This window comes from Geospiza fortis, unplaced genomic scaffold (genome assembly GCF_000277835.1).
Source record: "Geospiza fortis unplaced genomic scaffold, GeoFor_1.0 scaffold41, whole genome shotgun sequence".
Classification (NCBI taxonomy): Eukaryota; Metazoa; Chordata; class Aves; order Passeriformes; family Thraupidae; genus Geospiza; species Geospiza fortis.
Window position 1 is genome coordinate 11,275,713 of NW_005054299.1, and position 17,969 is coordinate 11,293,681.

Here is a 17,969-nt window from a genome sequence, read left to right on the forward strand (position 1 = left end):
CACAACTGCTGCAACATTGTATGTGTACTGTCCTTCCTGCACCCACACACCCCCAGAATGAGGACAACTGGAAGGAAAATGCACTACATCAAACTTGTAGGAAGCTCCTTTCAACATAGGACCAAGGCTGTTCTCCTGTTACCTCACATTCTAAAAGCATAGCCAGTAAGAACAGAGGGAAGGCTTGAGCTCTTCTGAAAATGTAGAGTAGAACACACTCACTTCTACTGTGTAATAATCATGGATGTGGTGCAGAAACCACACACCTCCCCTGCTTCTAGGTTACACATTCCCAGAGCATCAGTGTCCTGAAGTATCTATTCAAGTGCCATTTAAAGAGGGAAGGTGCAAGGACCTGAGGGTGAGAGGGGAAGGCTGACCTGCACAGAAAGACTATGAAAGTTTTTGGCAGCTCAGCACAGCCTGACAGCACACTGTCATATTTGTCAGGTCATATTTACAGTGTAACAATCATGGAACAGACTTTATTAAGTCAATGGGTGAGAAAGAGGAGTGTCAGACAGAACTTATTTCTTAGGATATGACACACCTTGGGCTCACTGGCTCTACAAACACAGCATGCACGAAGACAAGCCTCTCTTGACCTTCCCTAGCCCTCTGCCCAACTCTTAGTAAAAGATTTATTAACCATACCTTCCACTTTTGGTTTTGCTTCTGCCAGCCTCTCTGGAAATTTCTTCTTAAAGAATAATGCTTGCAGTCGCTGCTGGTAGTGGTCAATCCTGCATGAAGGGCAGAGGAAAGCCAACAATCAACTGGAACTTTTGAAGCTCAGGGCCAGTATGCTCCCCACATAATCTAATGGTTGGATGTTAAGTACCATGAAGCCAAGGCATGGGATTATGGACATGGTTCAAACAGATAACACTACATAATCAACCTCGTTATGAAAATGGTGGACCTTAAGTCATGTTTTGCTCGCAACTGAAAAGCAGCTGGAAGAATTCCCACTATATTCAAAATATAGTCATGGGAGATGCCAGCTACACCTCAATTAGCAGAACAAAATGTTAATCCTCATCAGGGGTATAGCAAAGCTGGAACAAGAAAGAGGGTCAGAGGATGAGGAGATGAGACAGCTTAACAGAAAAGGGGATCTATATGAAATCCTGACCCCTGGCTACACTACATCTGACACTTGTATCTGCATTCCTTTTCGTGAACAAATTTAGGCAGAGGAGGCAGATTTCTGCTTGCTGTCAGGGCACAGGCCCTTATGCACAGAGAGTGCTTCTTGTCAATAAAGTTTGTGTCATGAACAGAAATATTTGTAACATTCACAGGCTTCTGGCAAACACAGGGTAGAATGCTGGCCCACAATCTTGCACATTCCCCCGCAGTGCCAGATGATCCATTTTCAATAACAATTACAGCTGCTTCCAAGAAGTCCTGCATGCACTCTCCCGAAATGTATCAAACAGACCTGCTCATTTCGAAGAGGAAACGATCCGCCCGGGCCATGCGCTCGATTTCGTGTTTGTGCTCCTCCAACAGGTCAGTATCACTCTTTTCAGGAACGAACTTCAGTAGCTAGAGTGAGAGACACAAACCAAACACTGAGATGTGAGATCCAAGGAAAATGAGAGGGGGACAGAGGAGCACAAACAAACCCTGGTGGAGTGAGAGCCCTCAGATTTCTCTGCTACCACTGGGAAGCATTACATTGACTCAGCCGTGTGACCAGAACTTCAAAAAAGTGCAGCTGTGTCTACAAAACTGACCTCTTCTAAACCTTTGCTTGCTGTTCTGTCTTTATCCTTCACTGACCCCATTAAGACTAATTTTTAATTCTATGGGGAATTTCCCATTTCAAAATCCTAAAGGCCAAGTGCTACTGCAACTTACCCAGGGGGAAGTACAGAGAGAACTTGATTCCCACAGCACTGCTTGGAGTTTAGATTGGTGCAAACAAGAGCAGGATGTGTCTCAAACAGAGTGAAGTACCCATCGTGCCTATCGTACACACAAAGCCTCATCTATCTCTCTTGGGTATGCCCTACACTGCTGAAACAATAAACAATAACCAAACAACTGGATATGTGTCTGACACTGGCTGCTATTCATATACTGACCTTAAAAGCTCATACTTGGACAGACTTTTGACAGATCTGGTGGTAGCTATGCTTCAGTATGGTTACAAACACTGCCCTGCACACAGCCTCAGCTCACACCCACAAAACCCAGCCACAGGGCATATGAAGCACTCTGCCTTTTACCGCTTGTTAGTACTTTATTGCACTCTGCAAATATGTGATATTCAAAGGTGTGGAGCATCAGGAACTTGCAGTGACTTCTGGAGCAGCTGTGGTCATTCAGATAACACGACAAGGAGGCTATAAATTTTCCAAAATGGAAAAACTTTTTGTGTATGATTAAACACTGTGACTGCCCAGAAAGAAGGAATCACATTTATGAGACAGTTCATAATTATAATGTTTTGCACACTCCTAAGGAACTTTATCACATGTCTCTTTGGTCAAAGAATCATCTGTCACCTTCTATAAATGGAATTTGGGCAATGGTGGTGTAATTGTGGGGGGTTTTTCCTCACAAGTTATACAGTCAACCAGGTGCTCTGGATGGAAGTCCCTGGCTCCCCTTCTAATGTTCCTGTAAGATCCCTTCTAGTCCTGGCTCTAATCATTGACCTACATGGCCTGGATCCTGACACTTCCCAATAGAAAAGGCAGGTAAAGAAGGGAGATGAAGAAAAGGAAAAGAGAAAAGGAAAACAACAGCAACAATAAATAATCAGCAGGAAAAAGTAGAGATGGGGAAAATTATGGAAAAGAGAGGACATAAAAAGAAACCTCATACCACCTGTAATCATGCAAACTTTGCACCAAGAAGAGAAACGGTTACATGACAGAGGCATACACAACAACACTGGGAAAAACACTTTTCTCATGCTCTCCTGTGCAGCTCCACTGACATGACAGAGCCAAGTTCTCATCGGCAGAAAAACAGCAGTGCCAGTACACACATCCACTTGAGAAAAGGCAGTGAAGGACCTAAAAATAAGTTATACCCAACTTTAATCTTTCTCACCTGCTCAAGCATATCTTTTGCTAGGTCTTCCTGTTCATCCATCTTCAAGATGGCTTGTCTGATTTCTTCATTAGACAGCTTCAACCTTTCAAAAATATCAGCATTGTGCCGTTAGTGAGAAGCTTAAGTGACTGACAATTCAGAAAGTAGGAAGCCTGAAACACTGCACTAAACAGGCATGAAGCAACCACAGCAAGCGCTACTCTGACATCGCTATTCTAGAATATTCAGTAAGAGGAATAAATCAGTTCTAAACACAGAGGTTTCATGGATAATATATTTTTATCCTCTTCAGCTAATCAAACACACATCAAAAATCAGACGGTGATTAATAACAATCAAGTCCTCATAGCTCAAAAGTACTTCCAAGCTCCCCCATACCAGACACTTCCCTTATTAAGTTCTTTTGCTATAGTAAAATCCTTTATGTCCATGTGACTTCTGACTGTGAGCTCATGTAACATCCTGACTTGTGAATATTAAAGCATCTCCCAGAGTAACAAATAATGGGACTGAAAACTCCCTTACTGAGAAAGAGTTTTCTTGCAAGAAAACTGCTTGTGCCAGGTAAATTCACTCTGTCAGCAATGACAGATGACATAGGAACAGACAGCATCTGCAAAACCATGTTTCATATCATGAAACAAGCTCTGAAAACAAGAGCTTTTTAATGTTATCTGAGGTACTAAGATCACACTCTCCTTACCACCTACTCCTGTCAATCTGTGTACAATGAGTAGGAGCCACCAGCTACAACTGAACACAGAATCAGCAAGGAAAAGAAGTCTCAAGGTCTCCACTTGAAATCCAGGACAGATCAGGAGGAGTCAAAATTTGTCATTACCAAGATGTTGCTTGATGGATACCTGAAATGAACTTGGTCATTCTCAGAGCAGATGTCAACAAAGAAATGCACCAACCCCAACCCATGATATTCAGTCATTTCAGGAGAATGTGAAATAGTGAACCATAAAGGAAAAGCTATCCACAAGAAAATCTCAATTTTGGGACTAAAACAGCAGAATGAAAAAAAAAATATTTGAAGAGTGAAGTCTACAGTCTCCATGGACTTTCTACTATCAATATAATTAATAGTAGAAAGAGAAAATGCAAATACAAATAAGAGATAGGCTGATGCATGAAGCAAAATCTTTTAGTCTTCAGTGCTAAGAACTTCCATGATGAAATTTCATATTGCCACTGGCATTGGATAGAATCACATTTTTGGAAAAATATGGTAAAAGCAAAAGAAAAAGCTTTTTTTTTACAGACAGGAAATATTACTAAATATAAGGCACTTAAAATATTTTAATATTGCCCAATATAACCAACAGCTGGAAACTAAAATATGAATCAACAGACATTTGAAATCTTGTAAGCATTACAAGATTTCAAAGAAAGATTTACAAGAAATCTCTGAACTAATTTCTCTTATTGTGTTCCAAGGTGGTCATCATGTAATCTTTCCACAAGGAGGGAAAACTGACACCAGCTAAGCAAGATAAAGAACTGAATATCCAGAAAAGCTTCATAATTAGGCCAGATGAGATATAAGGATTAACAGTTTTACAATGGAAAGGTTGGAAACTTTTTACTTCAGGTTATTAGTTTGACACTGGATGAAAAAAACAGACTTCAGTACATGAGGTTCTGCACAAAACTCTACAGCCTCAATCAGAAAGTGGACTTTACAATTCACTATTTAAGCCAATTCACTTTTGGCTTAAATAGTGAATTGTAAAGTCCATGGCTATGTGACTCTGAACTGATCAAACACTGTGACCAGAGAAGGGCTAAAACTGGTGGCTGTGGGCATGGTCTCTAGGAGATACATACACACATGCCCTAACAATTCAGTGCCTGAAGTTTTTAAAGTGCTACATTTTGTTGATTATTTTTCCTTTAGAGAGCACCTTTGCATTTTTCAGAAGCTGCAGTCTGCAGATTAGACTTAATTTGTAATACAGCCACACAGTCTGTGAGAGGGAATGAAATAAAGCAACCCATTAACAGCAGGGTGGAGGGGTTTTGTTGCTACTTTCACAGAGTTTACAAAGAATAAGGGTGCGTTTTCATGTGTTTTCCATGCAAGTAACTCAAGCAATTACTCACTGACCACCCATTACATAGTGGAAGCACCTCTGTCTGTGTTTGGGGATGCAGTAAATAGGACCAAATAAACAGGTCTGAGGTACAGCAACACAATGGTGTTGCATATATTACCACTGATCTTGCTGTTCTGTCCAGAAGCCCAAGGATTCCAAGCTCCTCTGTTTGCTGCCATTCATCAGCATTAAATACACTTGAAAACATCTTCTGTTCAAAAATAATTGAGAGCCCCAAGGAGAGAGAGTTATACAAACACTTTGATTTCTTGGATGATTCTGTGCCTTGCCAGCCATCAGCAGGCAAACATCTGGTTTGAATGGTTTAGCCCACAGCAGAGAAAAGCAGAAAGCTTGCCAGTCCCCTGCTGAGAAGCAGTTTAATTTGGTCATTTACAGGACTGCAACAGGGTCATAGTGCCTGCAGGTGTGCATCCTAGATTATTACCAATCTAATTACTAGTACAGCAGGATTTACAGCAGAACAATCTTACTCTTCCAAAATGGGTTTGTTCTTCTTCTGGGACAGGATACCTTTCAAAAGCAACAATGACACAAAACACAGATCTTCCCATTTATGAACTGTCTGAATAAGCAGCCAAAGAATTGTTAATCAAGTGATTCTTCTTGTATTTTCAAAACTCATGCCCAGCCATGTAGCAGATCTTAAAGATGGCCAGCAGTAATGTGAAACAGATGTGCTGCTTTTAAACAGAAGCAGGTGAACTGATTAAAGAAGAATCTAAAGCAGATGCGTAAAATCTTTCCATTTAAAACTGAAAAGTGGCATCCCTCAGAGCCTAAAACTCATATGAGAGAGCAAAATTAAAATTGAATTATAGCCCAAAAATTTACACTAAGAAATTACATTTTGGTATCTATTGGAAAGCTGCAATGACTTTCTTACAAGCTTTGCAGATCCAGGCACTGTTCCTCCAGCTGCTGGAGGTAACTCAATTTGGAACAGCATACAATTCAAGCTGTATTCCCTCTGCCTTACACTTCTTGAAATCACGTATCCTGGAATCACGACACAGGAAGTAAATGTGACCAGAACAAAATACAGTGTCCCTTTGCTCAGCTGCAGCACATTCACTCATAGCAGAGATACTGCCTGTTTTTGTTCAACAGGAGCCTGACACTGGCCAGATGAGGAAGGAAAAGGATCTTTACTGAGAATACTCCCTCCTTCTTCCCTCACCCATACATCTGGTGGCAGTATATGGAAGTTCAACTGCTTGTGTCATCTTCAAGCAATGTTAAAGCTCAACAAGTACCAAATAACTTCTGATATGGTACTTAGCCTGCCTCCCTCTATCCCCTCCGGCGTCATAAATAATCTCTATTGACTCTGCAGAGTAATTCATCACTAATCTCCCCAGGACACCTCGACTGATTTAACACCAGCTTCACTTGCAGACATCAAGTGGTTTATTGTTTCGTCCTCTTGGAGAACGCTGGCAGCCTGACTCGGAACATGCCTGGGAGACATGTTGCAGTTTTACATCAACTTCCCTTACAGACACTCAGGGCTTGCTCATTTTTTTTCCTTAAATATACCCATTGATTTAACTCACAGTAACCTCCCCCCTCTCTTTCTCCCTCCCATGAATCAAAGCAAAATGCTTGTCACTCATTAACCATCTCCCCCTCCAAGGAAAAAGTGAGTTACATCATGGGCTTGTTCCTTGGATCTTTCCTAGCTTTTGAGAAGGAAGCATACTTTCCCATTAACAGAGAAATGAAGATTTTTCTCAGCTATGTTAAGTTCCCATACCACAGGGATCACAGACCCACTGTTCCTTTTACCTTGGAGAAGAGGACTGATTATCATGTATCAAGGACATTTTATACCTCCTACTGAACTACGATGCTCCCAACAGATGCCAGTAGCAGTAGCTGTGACAGTGACAGGCACTGATTGATACTTAGCTATGTCCTAAGGCCAGTTTGTACAGCTCACACAAATCTTAGCTTTAGTGACTGCAGAATACTCCATCTCCACAAAGTCATTTCATACAAGCTACTAGTTAATTAATTCCCAAACTTTGTGACTGAGACAGAAGCCGTCTCTAACTCCTGAGCTCTCCTAAGGCTCTGTACAGCTCCTAGAGTGCAGGCTTTTCAATATCTGCGTTTTGGGAATACTGATTGTCACTACCCTGTATAGGCCTCCTCTCAGCAGCAGCATTCAGGAGGCAGGCTGGTCTAAATACACATTCAGCCAGAAGACAGAAAGATGCAGCCATTCTTCCCACGTCCTCTTATCCCAGTTGCCCACTCATCTCATTAGTGAAGACAACAGTGCTTTATCTTTTGTGGGACAACAGCTGGTACATTTTACCAGGTACATCTTACACCATTATATCAACATGCTGAGAAAAAAAAATCCACCAGTGCCTTTTCAGAACATCACTGTGAAAGTATTCTGGCAAGTACAGAAAGAAACTGGCTTTTCTTTTCTTGTTCTCCTTCAGCAAAAGCTCACGAGTAACCAAGCAACTTTGCATTCAAATACTCTCAATTACCTTCCAAGAAAGATCTGGGGATGACTATCTTCTGAGCCAAGAAGAGTAAAGCAGAACTAAATATGGAAATCCCCAAATTACCATGAGATATTGATGAAGCAGTGGTTCATGTTTTATCACAACCCTACCTTCAGGTTCCTAGTTGTGATCTCAGGAGATGTAGGCACTGACTAACGAGTTCAGTTTGCTGTGGAGTATCATACTCAGCATAGCAGGTAAAGCCATTTATTGTGGACCTTTATTTAAACCCAAAAAGTCTCTCCAGGAACCCAGCAGGCACTGGTTAGCGCCCAGTGTTTTTCAATACAGCACACTAAGGAACAGGAATGCTGAGTCCAATCAACTTTTTCTTTATCAATATATGATCTGTACCCCAGAATATCATACTGCTTCAAATCTACCTTAAAACAAGGGTGAACACTGAATTGTCACATGGCAGAAAGGCACTGGGACTGGGGCAGTGCAAAGCTGGTACACAGACAGTGACATTGGCTGAATAGTTCGTCCCCTTAATGTCTCAACTGAAAGAGTTTAAGAGCACTGAGGAGGTACAGTGATGTGAGAAAAATAGTTTATCTCTTTTGTATTCTCATTGGAAATTCTGCCCAAGCCTTTTTTCTTCTCCCTTACTGATGTTTGAATTCACAAAGCCACAAACATTTGATAAACCTGCCTGCTAGTACCTGTCTAATGTCACATTCACATTTAAAACTATTCTTGTGTAGTCAGATTCTGCCTTCTGCTACTACTGGTCTTATGACATTTTGCTAGCATGCCTACTGTCTCCAGCTTCTTGGGAAGGTTACTGCTGACTCACTGAGCTACAGAAATAACAAACTCATCACATTATTCAGAAGAACACTGCCATAATTATTTCACTGGACATTATGTAAAATAATGTGCACAAAGAAGTTCCGGAAGTATACGTTCAGCCTTCTTCCAAGCAAGATGTCTCAAAGAACTCAGTCTCTCCAGAGCATTTCACAGCGCAAGACAGTGAACAGTACATATCTTGGGCATGTTCTTCAGGAACATTTAAAGAAATGACACTACAAAAACAGAGCAGCAAAAATATTATCAAGTACTTAAGTAATGGAGGCAGGGAGAAGCCATAGTGGTGAGAGAGGTCAGAGAAATTTCCAGCTGCCAGGTGAAAGCAAGGAAACATAGGGATCTGGGATGACTCTTCCAGACCACACAAGTCTGTCAACAAAACTCCAGCCTGGAGGAAACTGAAGACATCAGGAAATTCATGAGAAATAGCAGATTTCCAGTGTGACAAAAGTAACTATATGTTTGAAACACCATTAAGAAAGCTAAATTTGAAGCTGGTGGCTGCCTGAACTGACTACAAACAGATGGTTCCATGCTCTGGTTGAACTATGGCCTACTAGAAGTACTGTGAGAGAAACTCATCTTATGCTTTTTAAGCCTTTGAAGATGGCCTAAGGAACAGAGCTTTGTTTTAGATCCATCAGACTCTATTAAACAGGGACAATTTAATCCTTTCTCTGCAGGAAAACTGAAAGATGCTACTACCGAGTAGTTGAAAGAAATATCTTTTTGGAAGTAAAGATGAGACTGGGGAGGAAGGTTTATGAATTCGTTAGATGTCAGCAAAAATCAACTAGCAATTCCATTTTCATCTTTTTTCAGCCTACCATGTGGTAGTCTCTCTGCAAAAGAAAGCAAGAGACATCTATTTCTCACTCTTAATAGGTTTTGGCCTGTTGGACCATATGAAATATGAGCTCTGCCTGACCCCTTCTAACACAGTGTTAGTAAAACAAAAACATTTGAGTAGGGGAGGGAAAGAAAACCCAACCCATGCAGCTATTTTACTTTAAAGGACATGATGGTTTAGTGTAAACAAAGGGGGAATAAACTACAGGGATATATGCACAGTACGAGTCAATTGGAAACAGCTGTTGGCAGATACTGTGGCAACCTGAAATCTGGGGCTGCAGCTCCGGGTTGCAGAAACTCCTTTTGTTTGTCCCCAGTTTTAAACCCCCTCTCACTGCATGTGAGTGCACAACCCCATGCACATGTATGAGCTGTGCTGCAGGAGCAGCAAGTGCATGGCAGCAGTGCAGTGCAGTGCACAGATGATTTTGCTGGGAGTCTCTCTTCTTCAGGGTCTAACCTCAAGGAAGAAGATGTGGGATAATGAAAAAACCTGCAAAGGGGTTATAAAGCCCTTTTAACTATTGTCTGCAGCCATTCCTCCCAATTCCTGTCTTTAATATCAGAACCATATAACAGCAAACTGCAAAAAAAAAGAGGCAAGAATGTAAAGGTGCTATTTCAGTTCCCAAAGATTTTTGCTTTTCTGGTTGCATTTAAAAGGGAAGTTTGGGGAGGAATACCAATCCTGGGCCAACCTGAAAAATATTTCTGATATTCTGGGTGTAACACTATCTGTTACAAACATTATATTATCTAAGCCAGTGGGATAGCCCTGGCAGGCAATGTTTCCAATACCACAGCAGCAAAGTTAACAGAGCACAGTGCAAACTTGCAGGCTCCATAGGGACACTGCCATCTCCAAATATCTTTCCTCAATGTTAGACATGCTAACAATAAGAGCAAGATATTTCCTAATGAAGAAGCTGACAGTCACAAAACACAACTTTCACCTCTGGTTTGAGTCCAGACTAGCAGTTCAAGTTGCACTAACTTCATGGCAGACGTGGAGTGAACACATGCCATGTATCTTGAAGTGCAAGGTTCATGCTTCAATGACCTTGCTGCTGGAGGCAGCAAAAAGACAAAACACAGAAACTGTCCCCTCTCTCTTTCTGTATGGAGAGGATTCTTCTCAGGTAAGATTGCCCAGACTTGTACACCAGAGGAGGTGAATGTTAAAAAACATGCATTGCTGCTGTCCAGATTACTTTTGTTTTGGAGACAGAAGATTTTTACAAATAAATATCTAGTGCCATACCAAGTCATGGACCACCTTCCTGGATCCTCCTTAGCCCAGCCAACTGAAGACATGATGTTACCACTTCCAGGAAATGTTCCACCTGCTTACAGAGTTAATCTGAACTCCAGACACAATTCAGTAGGTCCATCAAACAGCATGAAAATCCTGGTGCCCTTATGCCTCCCCATGCCTCTGCCCCAGCCTCAGCCAGCTGCCAACACCAGCATAGACATGTGTTGGCAACTGCTGCAGAGAGAGAAATGTAAGCCTTTCCTCAGGGAAGGTTTGGATGGTAGGGGTCCTGCTGACATGCAGGTTAATGCCACATAAGTAGCATAATGAAAGCCTCCACAGGTTTCACTAAGCAAGGGAAAGAACTCACTCCATTCCTGGTGGTCTGGCTGCAACCTTGCTTTAACTATCAGCTTGCTAGAGCACACAAGCCTCCCATCCATATGAACCCATATTTTCTACTGCCCAATGAGACACATTTGCTGCTCAGTACTGCCACAGTTTTGTCAGGTTTTGTCTCCAGACTTGCTGTCCCTCCTCTGGTAGGAAAGGCAACTTTCTCAGTTTGATCAGCATCTGCACAAATCTGATAGTGACAGACCTCAAACCCAGCACTCATGTTGGTAGAAAGGCATGATAAAATAGAGGGTCCTGATGTCACTGCATTTGAATGCATTAGTCATTACAGGAATACACAGAGGCAACTCTTGGCTTCAAAAACATAATTTACAAATAGAAGACTTAATTCTTCACAGAATGTTCTGATTTGGAAGGGACCCACAAGGATTGTTGAGTCCAACTCTTTAGTAAATGGCCCATACAGGCATTTTAACCACAACCTTGATGTTATTAGCACCATGCTCTAACCAGCTGAGCTCATCTCAGGTCTTGAATATGAATGCCAGTGTTTGCCACTGTTCTCACCACAAGTCCAAAATTAGCATCACACTCAGCTCTGCTGTGTTCCAGCGAGATGGTCAGGGCAATATTTAGAAAGAAACACACAGAACAGAGACAATTGACAGAAAGAGAACATGGGGGACACATTACTTAGAGTGAAGTGCAAGCACTGCCAAAGAGCTGCTTTCATCTATCAATGAGTACTGATCACTTTCTGATGATGAGTCTTCTGATAGAAGCTGATGCCCACCTGTTTGACACACAAAATGTGTGTATGGGTATTTTTATTAAGTGAGGTAACATGTATGAGAAACGTGCTTTTATGACACCGTAAGAGAGGTTTATCTGAGGCTCTGCAGGTATTAAACAGCAGGTCTAGCAGGGAAAAGAAACACATCCATTTGTTTAATTTCATCTCCTCTTGCCTCTGCATTGATCATGGCACACCCTGTGAGCTAAGGCTTAGCACACTTACTTGGAAAGCAGAATGACACAATTCTGGGCCCTCCGGCCATCAATCACAGAGAGCTCTTTCACCTTTCGTGTGGAGAGGTAGAGGTCTTCTGTTGAGCCCATCTCTTTCTGCATGTATTTCAAAAGGGAGGGAAAACAATCAGTATTATGTTGCTCACTCAAGACTGATAGACTTAGCTCAGTGTAATGAACAAACCCACCCCAATCTGGAAAAATCCACCCACATGATAACAAAAGGAGACAAAGGCAGAAAGCGTGGGTGTAGATCCTGTGTTACTGGACAAACAGAAATCATTCATTAACATCTGTAAGCTCATCTTTGATCCCAAATACTGGACCTGATTCTGACCTATTGGACTCACTCTACCAACATTTACATTATGTTAACGTGAAAAATGGGCATGATAGGACAATCAGGCACACTATGAGGAAGCTCACTCGTGTCACAGCATATCCTTCAGCAGATGCTTCCTCTAGGGGTTACACAGCATTCTTGAAAGGCTGCAGCACAAGCAATAAAACCCCCTCTGTTATGTCTTATGGCTGCCATTGGACTTAACCAAACCATATTATGTGAGTGATGCAAACAGTAGCGCACAATGGCATTTATCTTACTAAATATATCTTGCTAAATGGTAAAAATCTACATTTAAACTATCTCTTCTTTTTAAAAACTAATTAATACATGTAATCATACAGAAATCACCCTTTTGCAAAGTTGTCTGTATAACCCCATTGCCATACTCATCACCTGAAAAACACTTGAAAATCCAGTCCAGAACATTTGTCATAGCACACAGAGATAAAATATTTACAAACTCAGTCTGACCATCAAGTTTTTATTTTCCCAGCTAACTGCTGCAGGAACCATTTATGAAATACCTTTTTGTGACATATCCATATTGTCAGACCTTGAGATTTTGATTTACCAGTATAATATAGCTTTGAATGCATCCATCGAATAAGCAACATGACTTCTTTTTTAGCATATAACAGCAAGTATGCTGAATCAGATCACAAGGTCCATCTATCCCAGCATCCTGACCCTGGGAGTGGCCAATAGCAGACGCTCAGGGAAACATGTCAGATCATGGCAAGCACACAGAATGGGTGCTTCCCAAAATTTACTCTCAGGACTCAAGGTTCTACAACTCAAGGCTTACTTAATCAGCATGACTAATCTCTAAAGAGATTTTGATACCCAAGCATTTGAGAGTTCAGTGTAAATCATAAGTTCATACTGCTAGTTGTCATTTCAGTTATTGTTACAGTCAGCTACCACAAATCTGTGTTGCTCCTGGATATACAAAGGACTCATGCACCACATCCAGAAGTGTTGCAGTGAGCCGCCACCAGTAGAAAGTGTCATTTTTAAACAGGTACAATGCACCAGCTGAAGACATGCACTTAGTAAATTCTTTCAGATGTGCCCAAAGCATCTAGCTTGGCAGAAATAAAATTGCAACATTACTCAATAAATTAAATAATGTTTCCTAAAAAGGCAAAATTGGCTTTGGGTAAGTTTACTATTTCTGAGAGAATATCTAACAATACCAACAAGAGGAGTGCCCCCAGTATGATCTGGCATGCAGAGATTTCCAAGTTTTCTCAGTTTGTGGGGAGGAAGACAGGGGAATATGGAGATGGGCAGCTGTTGAAAGGAAGAAAGCTACTTGCTGGTCTGTGCTCTTGGTTTAAAAGCTTCACTGTTCCTCACTAGCTAATATTTGTCCAGGTGCAGACAAGGACACTTGGATAGTGACAAGCATTCATCCCAAGGGAAAAAAAGTTTCAGTCTCTAGCTATGTATGTGAGGCAGGGGTTTAGCCAGCTTTCTTTAAAGCCATCCAACAGGAATTGATATAATAGTGTCCATGCCATTTCCAATTCCCCAACCCACAGGGTTCAAGACAGACGAATAACTTGAACTATTCAGACATGGCCCACTTCTTGGTCATAAGGGCTAGACTCAGCTAAAAATATATCCTCTTCAACTCATATTGAGGAGAGAGGTATTTATAGCTACTTGGAGTCATGCGTAAGCAAAAGCAGATGAAGCCTCAGGTTTTACCAAAGCCAGATTCCAAGTTTAATTCAAGGAAAACAGATTGCATATGGACTATCCATATTTTCTCAGACACAGAAAAAGAGGAGCAAGGGGGCAGTGGCAATTAGTTTTTGTGAGAGAGCCCAAGCCCTGAAGGCAAGAACACTTGGAGCTGGTGTCAACCTGACAGTCAAGATGACTAAGTTTTATGCCATCATCCTTTCCTGACTTCTCATCTGGGATAACACTATGTTATGTGCTTCAAAGAGTATTTCAGATTTGATATTTTACTTGCAAATTCAAAACTCAGCTAAAATTTCAGAGTTGAAATGACTATACATATGGAATGTGTTCATCACATTAGTGCCTTGCTTCAAATACAAATTGATTTTGGTTAGCTGAGGACTCCTACCATGGCAGGACCCTAGCTTCTGGCAATTATCAATACTTCAGAGAGCTCTGTCTACCACATTGACTTGTTTTGATATGCTGCCATGTTAGCCTCCCCCATGTGGCAAAAGTTGTGACTAGACTTCCCAAATACACCTCCCTGAGCACTCATGGTGAGAACTAATTTTTTCTGAAACCACCAGAGATCATACAATCATATCTGATCAATCCTTTCCTGATAGCATCACTCTTACCAAAACTCTTGCCATGAATTTTGCTTGAGACGTAGCCAGTTTAAAGACGTGCATAACCCATTATCTCTACCTAAAAAACATTTTAATCCTTTGCTGAATTTTCTGAGGGTTTCAGCTGTCCATTTGGAACTCTTCTGCCCCTCAGATGGCACAAATCCTTCTGCCAAAGTGCCCAGTTCTATGCAAAGAAATATTTCCTTAATCAGAATGTCTGTGGCTACTAAGTGCATCTGAAGACTTCAGTACTGTCCAAAGCAGACAGAACAGAAATAGGAAGAGTGGGAGAAAAGGCTCCCTGACAGACCCTTTTGGTCTCCTCTCAAGAGAGTATTACTTTGGTTAAGGAAGAGTTCACACTGGCATTTTTCTTTGTCCCTGGTCTTTTTTCTTCAGGATCATAAAAAAGGGACTACAGACACCAGCAGTGAGACATAAGCAAGTGAAAGAACAAGAACTACCTCCTATCACAGAGATAATATAGCTAAAAGAATTATCTGTACCACCTTCCCCACTGAGAAAGCAGAGTGCAAGAGCATATGAAAGAGTAGCATGAGCAGTGACCCCACAATGGCATGGTCCAGGACTTCACCTTCACACACATGGCAAGAGGATCAGGAAGCAGACAATGATACTCACCTGCTTACAGGAGGAGGGGTTAGTTAGCAGGTCCTATGCAGGCAGCAGTCACAAATAACGAAGAAGGAAACATGCCAAAAATTAGCACAGAGAAAGGTACCAAGTTTAACAAGGCAGCTGAATTTAGACACACACTGTTTTCTAAGAGCATATAATGCTTAGCAAGTAATACTGGCCCAGATGGTTCAAAGGTATTTCAGCATTTTTTGCATATTTTAAATCAGCAGATGTCATGGTACTAAGAGCCCTAGGTCTTTTATGAAAATAATAAATTTGGTCTCCAAAACATAAATCTTTTAGGTCTTTAAATATTAACTAGGATAATGCTTAAATACCTTTACAAATCCAGTCCAGAGCCTTACTGAAAGAACTGCCAAGGTTATAACTTGAGGGTCAGTTCTCCTCTCCTGATGCACAGGCACAGTTTGTGGGTATTAACAAGCATAACAAGCAACAACTTGTTTCAATGGCATGTTATACCCTTTAACAACTTGTAGCCAAGCATTTTGAAAGCACTCGGTAACCTCCAAAGAGGCAGTACAGCACTTCTGGAAGACAGACTCCAACTATTTCATGACTTACTCATTATTCCAGGAAAACACCAGCTATACTGAATCAAAAGGTCAATATTACACAGTAAGATTAGGGCAAGGTCAAAAGACCTTCTAAGAATACTTGGTCCAGCATTCTGTACACTGGACAGTTTTGCTTTCCCTCTTAGTCACCAAAAAGGACACACTGGGCTTGAGAGAGGAGAAGAGACCCTCTGTCATTAACAAAATTAGAAAATAGAAAAACTGTTTAATGTAAATGAAACTGGAAAAAACATGAAGGTCACGTTAATAACAGCAAAGAAAGAAAAGTCTTTATCTCTACTTATTCAACATTTCAGATGCAAAAGAGCAGGGCTTTTCATTGACATTTTTCTTTACAGACATTTTCTTTACAAGGATGAAGTTTAAAAGTCACAAACCCAGAGTAAACGCATACTTGGTCAGAGTGGAACACTTCCGAAAGTAAAAGGAAAAAAGACAAAATGTGAACTGAAAAAATTCTCATAAATTTTTAATTCAAAAGCAATTTTGGTTGCCTGGTCTTAAAAAAAAAAAAAAGAAAAGAAAATTGATGAGGACTTGTTGATTGGAATCCAGTTCACATTGAAGCAAATATGGATGAAATAGGAAGAAGTATCTTGTAAAGTAAAAACAACAAAATATTTAAGGAGAAAAGAAAATCCCCACCAAAATAATGTAAAAACCTCAACAAAAGCTGTAAGGGCAGCAAGACGTCTAACTGCACAAAAATACAAGAAGCTTACATAAGTGTTACTCTAGTGTCTGGAGCCACTGTCATAAAGCGTGTTTAATGAGGATGGAAGAGTACTGCTCAGGGACCCACGGAGCAGGGGTAAGGGTCAGGTTAGTTTATGGCTGAATAGCTCAGGCTGCCTTGCAGTGACTGGTAACATAGTCATAAATATTATGATTCTAACTGAGACCAGGACAGCTTTGGCTTTGGTTTTTGGGGACAAAAGGAAGCAAGGTTTTGCAAGGCCATTTCTAGTGAGGAAGCTGCAAGGTTCGCACCTGAAACATTGGAATGGAAGCTCTTGGGACAGGGTCTAAATCCAATCTCTTAACAGCACTGAAGTGTTGTGTGCCTTTCTTCCCTTCTGGGAGCTAAGATCTTCTTTCAAGGAATGTGATTTACAGAAAGAGAAAGGGACCCGCTGAAACAGCATCAGCTATTTGCAGAAGCAGAATGAGATATGAAATCTCACCATGCAACAGTTAACATCACATTCTTCACAGCTTATCCATATGGCTGTGAGCTCATAAATAAGAAGAGTTATTCATTATGTTTATTGGATCAGATAGAAAAGTAAAAGAGAGAAAGGAGAAGATGGAAAATCCAAAGACAAGGAGTTGGATTGTTAATTTTAAGGTACTGAGTCAGTTAATGAAGTAGTTATCATCACTGTAAGGAATAATCAGAAAGGTTGTTTATGGCAGTTGGGTCTGTGTCTTTTCCTAAAACTTCAGAGTAATGATCCAGTTCTGCAGCATACAAATTATTGAAAATAGTCCAAAAGCAAAGGAAAGCTGGGGGAGTTCAAGGAGCGAAAGTACAATCCATCTGCTGCCAAATCTCATTCACTGGAGATAGACAGATAGAAAGTGACTTGTTTTCCAAGAAAAAGAGGAGGGAAAAAAGACATTCTAATAAATGGCCACTTTTAAACTATGCTGTTTGTTCTACAATCTGTAATTCAGACCATTTCTGTCACCTAACCACTTCAGGCAGCTGGCTGTTTAAGAAAAAACAGACAAAATGAAAGACAGCTAATACAGTCACCTTGCTCAGTACTCAGGGAAGTATAGCCTTTTTTCTCTGGATGGATGGGAGAAACAGGAAGTTTGACATGCAAATATAAATGTAAAGCTCCGCAGCTTTTGGAAGTCAGTGGCCAGTGACATTAACTAAAGCATTACCTGTTGGTAGGTGCTGAGAGCTGCCCATGAGTATGAAGTATGTCCATACCAGAAGTTTAGACCCTGCCCCGTGTGGCATCCCAACTTCTTTTGATCTTCAGATTTTCTAAACAGCGGCAGAGCATCAAGTGAT

General features: G+C 41.0%; 1 protein-coding gene across 2 annotated transcripts in view; it reads right to left on the reverse strand.

Annotated features, from left to right (window-relative positions):
• The window catches only part of DAAM2 (dishevelled associated activator of morphogenesis 2), a 203,397-nt gene that overhangs the window by 23,234 nt on the left and 162,194 nt on the right, over positions 1–17,969 (reverse strand). For both annotated transcript variants that reach the window (XM_031060132.1, XM_031060127.1), the window contains 4 exons: positions 12,019–12,125; positions 3,070–3,154; positions 1,445–1,551; positions 655–743 (listed from right to left, as the gene is read on the reverse strand). In XM_031060132.1, the coding sequence (XP_030915992.1) occupies positions 655–743; positions 1,445–1,551; positions 3,070–3,154; positions 12,019–12,125 (388 nt within the window). The remainder of the gene's footprint in view (positions 1–654; positions 744–1,444; positions 1,552–3,069; positions 3,155–12,018; positions 12,126–17,969) is intronic.